The sequence below is a fragment of the Marmota marmota genome, unplaced genomic scaffold, assembly GCF_001458135.2.
Source record: "Marmota marmota marmota unplaced genomic scaffold, marMar, whole genome shotgun sequence".
Taxonomy (NCBI): Eukaryota; Metazoa; Chordata; class Mammalia; order Rodentia; family Sciuridae; genus Marmota; species Marmota marmota.
This window is the reverse complement of record NW_026000026.1, coordinates 24585745-24595821: the sequence shown is the minus strand read 5'-3', so window position 1 is coordinate 24595821 and position 10077 is coordinate 24585745. Positions and strand designations below refer to the sequence as shown.

The window sequence follows — 10077 nt, the reverse complement described above, 5'->3', positions numbered from 1 at the left end:
GGCCTGGGGAGATCCCAGCTGGGGTGGCCACCGGGGCCCTGGGCCCTGGGGGCCTGCTGGGCTCGGGGGGCATGCTGGCCAACGAAGGCATCCTGTCCGGCCAAGGAGGCCTGCTGGGCGGAGGCGGTCTCCTCGGTGACGGAGGACTTCTTGGAGGAGGCGGCGTCCTGGGTGTGCTCGGCGAGGGCGGGATTCTCAGCACCGTGCAAGGCATCACCGGGTGAGGACAGGGGGCCCTCCCTGCGGCCCCCCGGGAGCCTGCACCCAAGGGCTGGGGCGGGGGTGCCTGGTCTCCAGGACATGGCCTTAGGGCTGGACGTCTTAAGGGTCCCAAGTCACATGGTTTGGGGGCTTGGTGTAGAGGAGCCCAGAGCCTGGACCCCGCTCCACCAGGGTCTGCCTGTGTCCTGTTGAGTCTCCTTTCCTGTCCCTGAGGCTCGGTTTCCTCATCTGTGGGAAGGTCACGGAAATGAAGCCAGGAGGATGGGCCAAGGGTTCCCGACCAGCAGCCCGTGTCTGGTCCGTCTCCCATTTTCACCTCTCATCCCCCACGATTTCACCCAGCCCAGAGCCACTCAGTTCAACAGCACGCAGGGCTCATCGCAGCTGAGGGACTCCGAGTTGACGCTGGGACCAGACCCAGTGGTTAGCCATGAATGACATCCCCGTCTCCAGGGAGCCTGCGGCGGGTGGAGGGGTAGCAGCTTGGATAAAGCAGCCTGGAGACTGTGATCCAGTTATGAGCGGCCTCCTCCGGGAGGTCAGGGGAGGCTTCCTGGAGGAGGAGGACCTTGGCCCAAGGCTGGAGAATGGACAGGAGGGAACCAGGCAGGGGGTGGGGACACGCAGAAGGGATGGCATCTTGGTGTGGAAAATGTTCGCGGGAAGTTCCTGGAGACACCCACAGTGGGCTGGCCCAGGGCTGGGGGCGAGGCGTCCCCGGCCTTGACATCTCTGCGAGCTGCACATTCTGCCCCTGGACCCCAGGTCTCCTTCCAGTCGGGGGGATGGATGGGGAGCAAAGAAGGGGTGTGGGGGGCAGCCTCTCACCAGCCCTGCCCCCGCAGGCTGCGAATTGTGGAGCTGACCCTCCCGCGGGTGTCCGTGAGGCTGCTGCCCGGGGTGGGCGTCTACCTGAGCCTGTACACCCGCGTGGCCATCAACGGGAAGAGGTGTGTGCCCTGGGCCCTGGGGGTCCCTGCTGGGCGGGTGGGCCAGGGGCTGCCCTCGCTCCACCTGGTCTCTGTATCCATAACGCCAGGACCAGGGAGCCCCAGTTTGGGACTGAGTCACCCCGCGGTCTTGCCATGGTTGAGGCCGGGAGGTTGGGGGTGGAGGTGGCCTGGGCTCCATCCTGACTCCTACAAGCTGTGTGACCTTGGAGGGGTCTCTTGATGTCACTGAGCCTTAGTGTCAGCACCCGCACTGGAATAGTAAGCCCACCTCCCTTTCCCGGGGGCAGCAGGTGCTCAGTGGGGGACTTGAGAAGCAGACTTTTGCATTCATTATCCCTGAGATGAGGTCGTGCCTGCAGCTGGGTGATTGGTTACCTTGGAAACCAGAATATATACGGACCCTCCTTCCCAGCCTCTGGAGCTTTCTTAGGCTGAGGGGGAGGGATCAGGGACACCTCCTGATTTGAGCAAGGGACAGGGTGAGCAAGGGACATGGCAGATGACAGGAAGGGCCAGGGCTGAGGGCAGGGGGGAGAGGCTCCGCAGGCTGTGAGAGGTGCGCCCCCTGGTGGCCGGGGTGTGACTCCCGGTGTCCTTGGTCGGCTCCAGTCTCATTGGATTCCTGGACATCGCGGTGGAGGTGAACATCACGGCCAAGGTCCGGCTGACCATGGACCGCACAGGCTATCCGCGGCTGGTCATCGAGCGCTGTGACACCCTGCTGGGGGGCATCAAAGTCAAGCTACTGCGGGGGTGAGTACCAGCGGGCGCCTCGTGCCCGGGGGGTGCTACAGCCATCTCTGGCAAACAAACAGTGCCACTCACCTGCGTATGTCCCTGGAGGGGACAGTGATGTCACAGAGCAGTGACAAGTCACACTGGACCATCCACCCTCTGCTCAGTGTATCCCGGGTCGGGGAGTGAGGGTTTTGCATTTTTTGTTTTTTTCCGATTTTACCTTCTCCACAAACTGTCCAAGAGCCCACTCTGCCCAGAGGTCTTCAGGCGCCTGTATTGGCCAGCACGTGTCCCCAGGTGGAGGTCCTGGACGGGGGCGTACTCAGGACGGCTGGATGCCTCCCTCCCCTTTACCCCCGTCCACACGGTGGCAGCGCCTGCTCCAGCCTGTCTCGGGGGTCTCGGGGCTCTCTGTCCCCCTTCTCCCCGTCTTACCAACCCCTGGCCACGTGCCCCTGTCTCCATCTCATCTGGACTTCAGGGTCGGAGGCAGTCACTGAGCCACTTGAGCCCCACGTCCTGGCTCACGGGGGCCTCTCTGAGCCTCTGTTTCTGCTTCAGGGGGAATCAGGTGCTGGGGTCCAGAACATAGGAACCTCGGGGACTTTTAAGTTCACATTTTACCATCATACATATTCTGTAATACACAGTTCAAAACTATAGAATGACAGAAAGGCAAGGAGTGACGAGGGTCCCTCCCATCCCACCTCCTCTGTCCTCCCACCCCACCTTCTCTGCCCTCCCACCCTGCTCACTGCGGTTATTCGGTTCTTAATTTTCCTTCCAATTTCTTTGTTTAAATGAAGCAAACGTGTTCATGCATTCTTATTTGCCCCTGGTTTTAATGCTGATGGGTGCCTGCTGTAACCATCCCTCCATCAGGAGGATATTCTGCATCCAGACACGGCACGTGTCCCTGCTGCTTCATTTTGCACAGCTGTGTAATATTCCATGGTCTGGGTGAACCACCATCTATTTGCCCAGTCCCCTACGGCTGGGCATTTCAGTTTGTCCAACCTGCTGCTGTGACAATGAATTACCTTTTGCAGATGTCATTTCACACGTGATCTGATGTATCTGTTAGGTAACTTCCCAGAGGAGAAAAGGGTCTGGGCCCCGAGTATACACAGATTAATGGCAAACTGTCCCCCGACACACACACAGGCGCACAAGCCCTCTTGTGTGTACCTGCACGACTGTTCTCAAGGGCCATCATCCAGGAGGACTGGAACCAGGCTTAGTCTCCTGAAGGTGGATCCACCTGAAGGGGTCCCAGGGTGAGCTTTCGGGGAACACTCTAATTAGGACTTTACCTCAAGAAATTCTTTGTCACCTCAGCTCGGTGCTGGACAGCAGCTCTGCCCTTGGGCACCCTTTGGTGTGAACCCCAGGAGCATAGTTTATTGGCTAGTATTTCTTCTTCTGTCCCTTCCACACACACTTACTGAGCCCCTGGAATGTTCTAGATCCTGCTGTGATAAAGCAGCGAGCTCCTTTGACCTCTGCAGCCAGCAGCCCCACAGAGGGTGTGGGAACCGGGGAAGGACTAGGAATCAGGAGCAGGCAGCCAGGCCAGGCCACCGGAGAGCGGGCAGCCTGTCTTGATGGGTGGACGGATGAATGCGCGGCCCCTGCTGGTGGGAGCCTGCTCCGGGTGGCCGCACTCTCTTTTGCTGGCACAATTGTCCAGCCCAGGGGTCTCACTCCCCAGAGGCGCCCCAGGGCAGACAGTCCTGAGAGCCCCTCGGTCTGCGCCTGGCCTTGACCCTGCATCGTGTCCCCAGGCTTCTTCCCAACCTCGTGGACAACTTAGTGAACCGGGTCCTGGCCAACGTCCTCCCCGACTTGGTAAGAACGGGGTGGGAGGGCACGGGCACCTGCAGACCAGGGCCACAGTCCAGAGACACAGAGGTGACCCGGGGAGATGGAGGGAACCAGGAGCCGGGATGCGTTCTTGGGGGCCTGGGAAGGACACGAGGCTCCTGGGGACAGATGAGGAGAGGGACAGGAGGGCGAGAGTTGGCACCACCCAGCCCTGGGCTCCCTGCGGCTCCAGCTCCTTCCGGCTGTGTGACGAGGCCAGTCACCTCCCTGGGTCTCCGAGGTGGCCATTCTGACCGAGCCTCCCCCCGGGGCAGGGGGAAGACAGCACTGGGCGCAGAACAAGCCTTAGCCGTGGGCACTGGGGGGCGGCTCCCTCCCCAGCTCCCTGATGTCACCAGAGCTCTGTGACGTCTCCCTGCAGCTCTGTCCCATCGTGGACGTGGTCCTGGGTCTCGTCAACGACCAGCTGGGTCTCGTGGACTGTGAGTTCCTTCCTCCCGGCTGCATTTGGCCGAGGCCTGCTAACGGCAGCTCAGGGCCCGACCCGGGGACATGCCACACCTGGGCGGAGGGCCTGTGACCTGGCCTTCCCTCTGCCCCGACATCCTGCTGGGGGGTTTGCTCACCTCTGCGCCTGGACCTGGAGCCTTGGCTGCGCCCCCGGGCCGCCCGTGACCCCCCCTCTGCCTGCAGCTCTGGTCCCGCTGGGGATCTTGGGGAGCGTCCAGTACACCTTCTCCAGCCTGCCCCTGGTCACCGGGGAGTTCCTGGAGCTCGACCTCAACGTGAGTGCTGGCTTTGGCTCAGGGGAGGTGGCCTCCTGGCCGGAGGTGGGGGTGAAAGGAGGGGCCCCTGGGCTCCCACTGGGTGCTTGGGGAGCGACGTCTGAATGGGACCCTTTTCCAATTAGATGGGGACCTCCTAGGAGCCCTGTTAGGAATGTAGTCACAGCTGGCCTGTCTCCAAAGCCTGCTGTGCAGCAGCCATGTTTTACATGCTGCGTGCAGATTCATCCAGTCTGTCCTCACAGCAGTCACAGGGAAGGGGGCACGCTGACTGAGAACACACAGGCACAGAGAGGTTAAGTCAGTGGTTCAGGGCCACACAGCTAATAATGTGGACCAGGGGTCCCAGTCAGGCCACCTCCCTGCTGGTGGAGCTGCACCCAGGAGCCTGGGCTTGACCCTGACAGTGAAGGCTGTAGGCATTGACCAAGGGCTCCCCGTGATTAAGAAAAAGTCCAACTGGCAGCCTTCGCTGATTTCCAAGGCACAAACACTCCCCCCAGAGCCAACTTCAAGCTACCCACAGGACATCTCTGAAAGGGAAGTTGGAAGACATGCGACACTGGGTCTCATACAGTGGCCCCAGCCTGGCCCTACTTGTGCACAGGCAAACAGACTTACGTGGGTCCCCTGAGACCCCCCCAGCAGTTCAGAGCAGCAGGTGCACCCCGCTCCTGAGGCCCCAGGCACACCGCGCACACCTGAGGTGTGCTAAACACACCCATTCCAGAGACATTTGGTAGTTACCTGCTGTGTACCAAGGACCCGGTACAGCAGTGAACAAGACAGACAAAGTCCCTGCCCTGAGGGAACTTGTGATCTATTGTGATGTAGGAGGCTGAGGCAGGAGGATCACGAGTTTGAGGCCAGCTTCAGCAACTTAGTGAGATCCCCATCCCCATCTCAAAATAAAATTTAAAAATAAAGGTTAGGGGTGTAGTTCCTGGTTCAGAGGCACTGGGTTCAAACCCCAGTACTAGAAAAAGAAAAGTGTGTGTGTGGAGGGGGGATTGAGAGAGAGAGAGGAGAAATGGTCACTCAATAAATACACAATTATTAATCTAATGTTGTAATAGAGCCTAATGTAGGGCATGTGATGCATTCAGGGAGGTCCGGGAGGGCTTCCTGGAGGAGGTGGTCTTGAACTAAGATGACTGAGGCACACAAGGAAGAGTGCGGGGAGGTCCGCGGGAAGGCCCATTGCGGGTGGCGAATCACCGGGGGCTGCAGTAGGAAGGTGAGGGCAGAGTGGCTGGAGGTGAAAGGCCACGCGCCACACCAAGTGCTGAGACCCAGGGCTCTGGTCCCGGGGGCTGCCCGCGCGGGTTCAGGGCCCGGCGGCCGCCCTCAGCCTCCCTCTTCTCCCTCCTCCCTGCCCTCTTCCCCGCTGCCCAGACTCTGGTGGGCGAGGCCGGCGGAGAGCTCATCGACTACCCGCTGGGGCGGCCGGCTGTGTCTCCCAGGCAGAGGATGCCCGAGTTGCCGCCCATGGGCGACAACACCAACTCGCAGCTGGCCATCTCTGCCAACTTCCTGGGCTCCGTGCTCACTCTGCTGCAGAAGCAGGGGGCGCTGGACATCGACATCACCGACGGCATGGTGAGTGGCGCCCCCTAGGGGCGGGCTGAGACTGCGCCCTGGAGGGAGAACCGGACCGCCCACCTCTCTCGGCTCCACCCACCCGCTCGGCTCCTCCCACCTACCCGCTCGGCTCCTCCCACCTCGCTCGGCTCCACCTACCCCGCTTGGCTCCACCCTCCTCGCCGTCCGCTTCCTTTCGTTCCCTGGGCTGAGCTCACAGACCAGACCCTGAGCAGCGCTGTGGCACCACGAGCCTGCGGAGTCTGTTTAATATTCTGTCCTGTCTAAAAGAGGCACCGTACAGTCACACGTATGTCTCTCCACATAAACGTGTAGACTCCCTTGGCCCGCTCCTTGATTATTTCCTGTCCAAACTTTCTCTTGAAAAATGTCAGACCTTAAGAAAAGTTTCAAGGTGGGACAATGTGTGCTCACATGACCTTCACCTGACCACCTGTCCGTCGTCTGTCCACTGTCCTGTTGACCCAGCCACTCACCCACCCATCATTCACCCAGCCGCCCACCCACCTATCCATCCATCCATCATCCATCCATCACCTGTCAGATACCTGTCCATCTGTCTGTCATCCACCCACCCATCCATCCCTCCATCCACAATCTGTCAGATATCTGTCCATCCATCCATCCACCCACCCTATCTGTTGAACAGTTGGGGCTTCGTGAGGCCCCATGGGATTTGCTCCACAAACCACCTCCCTGTTCCAAGAACAGGTGTCTGCAAACAAAACAAGCAACAAGAAGCCCATACAAACGCTGGCGCTGTTTGATTACACTTAGTGACCTATACCCTCTGCCCCTGCAGTTTAACTAGGAGAAAACAGACACTGGCTTCATGGTTGGCGTCTCTTTCTGTCAAGTGGTGCTGGCTGTCCACTCTTTTTAGTATCTGAGGTCTTCGGAAGTGAGTTAAGCTGGGCACCATGGTGCACACCTGTAATTCCAGCCGCTCTGGAGGCCGAGGCAGGAGGATTGCGAGTTCAAAGCCAGCCTCAGCAATGGAGAGGCGCTAAGCAACTCAGTGAGACTCTGTCTCTAATAAAATACAAAATAGGGCTAGGGATGGGGCTCAGTAGTTGAGTGTCCCTGAGTTCAACCCCAGTACCTCCCCACAAAAGTGAGTTGGTTTAGGGAAGATCTGAAACCAATGGCAGTATCAGGGATACGGCAGAAGTCATGGGCCAGGGACCCAGACATTGCAAAGGGGCCCGACGGCGCTCCCCTTGCCTTAGCAAAGAGTCACACATCTGCAGAAGAAAGGTTCGGGCCTCGCCTTCGTTCTTCAGGTGGGGTCTGTGGTGAGCCTGGTCTACATAGTGGCCACTGCTGGACAGGTGGGGCTTCCCAAGGGATCTTTTAGGGAAAGGAGATGGTTCTGGTCACCATGTTGGCAATGCCCATCTGTCCCTGTCACCTCGGGACTCACATGACCCTTTTCCTTGTCCTACAGTTTGAAGAGCTTCCTCCGCTCACCACGTCCACACTGGGAGCCCTGATTCCCAAGGTATGTAAGCCAGGAAGGCGCCACTGTCCTCCACTGTCCCCCACCAGCCGTCCCAGGTACCGGTCTCTGGGGAGGATGCCCAGCACTGGGGCAGCTGCTCTGCCTGCCTTCCTGGACTGAGGGGCAAGGAGGCAGGAGGGGGAAGGAGCCTGAGCTCTGTCTGCGGACCAGCTGTTGAAGTTCTGGTCCTGGCCGTCCACTCCTTCACTGTGTGACCTTGATCGAAACTTGTAACCTCTCTGAGCTCTATTCCCTCATCTGTCAAAAATGCCCACTGACACCTCTTACACGGGTTCCGGTATCTAGGGGAGGAGAAGGGATAAGGCGGTCAAGGTGTGGACACAGGGCCAGGCACACGTGAATTGTGAGAGCCTGGAGGGGAAGAGCCAGGTCCTTGGAGACCCAGCTCAGCACACTCCAGCCCATTGCTGTAAGCAAATGGCCTCACCTCTCCAAGCCTTCACTTTTCTCATCTGGAAAATGGGGATAATAGTGTTCACTCTGATGGGTGGTCCTCAACAGGAATCTGGAACCCAGATACAGAGCAGGCATTTGGCGATGTTAGTTACTATCTTTGCTCTTAATAATTATAAGTTGTTGTTATTTATTTATTTTTAAAGAGCAAATGCACTCTTGCCCCGTTGTTGATCCGGTCTCTGGTGCTGGCGCCCTTGCTCCTGGCAACCAAGATCCCTGTTCAGAGTTACAGCCCTTTGTGGCTTTCCCCAACTCTGCCAGTCCCAGGTAGGGAAGAGATGGGACTTACCAGGTGGTCGCTATCGCCCTCGTGTGGTTGAGAATAGAAATGCAGAGGCACCGTCCAATGTCAGAAGCAGCAGCAGCTCAGGTGGCCAGGCTGTCCTCCATCGCGGGGCCTTTTATTTATTGGGCCATTTCCCATGCGCACTGCATTTTACAGCTTTTGAGAATTCGGTCCTATTTATCCCCTCCCACGCAGCCAAAATGGACAAGCACCCCATTTTACAGATGGGGAAAGAGAGGCCCAGGGAGTCATCCAAAGAGGCAGCCCCAGAGCAGGCGTTAGGCCTCCAGATAGCCACAGGTCCGCTGCTGCGGGGTCAGGCAGGGCGATGCCTCCTGTGTCCCGGAGGCCTATCTGGGGTGGAGTCACGGGGGAGGCGTGGTCAGCGCTGAGACAGGCACCCCCAGGCATCTCTGTGAAGGGGCACTGCTAATTCTTGGGGACTCTGCACATTCCAGTCTGGGTGGTTGGGACCCCAGAGTCCTTCAGAAAAGTGCACTGACAACCCCCCACCCCGAGAAAAGCCAATAGTAAGGTATTGACTCGTTCAAAGTCCGTCTGCCCAGGGGTGAGTTCAGGGACGGGCCAAATGGAGGAATTAACTAAATTTATCCACTGACCAGGAGCTTGAACAGAAGAATTCATCTGGCACATATTCGAGAAATGAATAGAATCTTTTTAGGACCCGACCTGCCCTGTAGCATTGCATATGGCAAAGTTTCCATGGAAACAGCTTCTCTCTACTCTTTTATTTATTTATTTTTGGGGTACTGGGGATTGAACTCAGGGGCACTTGACCACTGAGCCACCTCCCCAGCACTATTTTGCACTTTATTTAGAGACAGGGTCTCACTGAGTTGCTTAGTGCCTCACTGTTGCTGAGGCTGGCTTTGAACTCAAGATCCTCCTGCCTCAGCCTCCTGAGCCCGTGGGATTACGGGCGGGCACCACCGCACCTGGCTCTACTCTTAAAAAGTAGCTTCGTGGGTTTGCACACTTAACTGTGCCCAGTTAATATATTTAAGAAGAGTGGCCTTAAAATTATTATTATTTTTTGTGAACAAGTTACTTAGTGAATATGATAAACAGGTCACTTGGTGAATTGTCCCTTTGGTAAATTAGCTTTGGGGGACTGACTCTGTGGTCAGTAGGCCCAGGTCTGTCCCACTGTGAGACCCAGGGAATCCAGGTTGGGGCGCCTGTGCCTTGCTCTGGGACTTTGCAGGACACCCCCGGGGAGATGGCCTGTCATTCCAGGAGGGGTGGTGGACACCCGGGCTCTGAGTTGCACAGCCTGGGGCGGGGTCACCTCCCTCACTGGCCTTGGACGGGCCTGACATGTCCCTCTGAACCTCAGTTTTTAAATCTGTGGCCTGGAGATGAGACCCTGCAGGGCGGTGATGACTGAATGAAATGGAGACGGTCACTCGGCCCCGCCCAGCGCCCCAAGGAGGCCCCCTCTGCTCAGTGCCAGGTGGTTTTGAGCAGTCCCTGTGTCTGGGATTGTCACCTTCATTCCCACGGTGGCCCAGAGAGAGGTGGAGAGGGGAGCCCCCGCCCTGACCCCACAGCGGCCCTTGGCTTTGCCTGTGGTTCCTAGGGCCCGAGGGGCTCTGGGCCTGAAGGTGCGGGTTAGAAAGGCGCTGGCAGCCCCCTCCCCACGCCCCACCCCGGGGCGCCCCAGGCCCA

The 10077-nt window shown here is 58.4% G+C and overlaps 1 protein-coding gene across 1 annotated transcript in view; it reads left to right on the top strand.

Annotated features, from left to right (window-relative positions):
• Bpifb4 (BPI fold containing family B member 4) overlaps nucleotides 1–10077 on the top strand; it is a 20197-nt gene that overhangs the window by 1411 nt on the left and 8709 nt on the right. The window contains exons 3-10 of the mRNA XM_048810547.1: nucleotides 7–220; nucleotides 1068–1172; nucleotides 1785–1928; nucleotides 3698–3761; nucleotides 4159–4219; nucleotides 4431–4522; nucleotides 5918–6121; nucleotides 7572–7625. Of these exons, the coding sequence (XP_048666504.1) occupies nucleotides 7–220; nucleotides 1068–1172; nucleotides 1785–1928; nucleotides 3698–3761; nucleotides 4159–4219; nucleotides 4431–4522; nucleotides 5918–6121; nucleotides 7572–7625 (938 nt within the window). The remainder of the gene's footprint in view (nucleotides 1–6; nucleotides 221–1067; nucleotides 1173–1784; nucleotides 1929–3697; nucleotides 3762–4158; nucleotides 4220–4430; nucleotides 4523–5917; nucleotides 6122–7571; nucleotides 7626–10077) is intronic.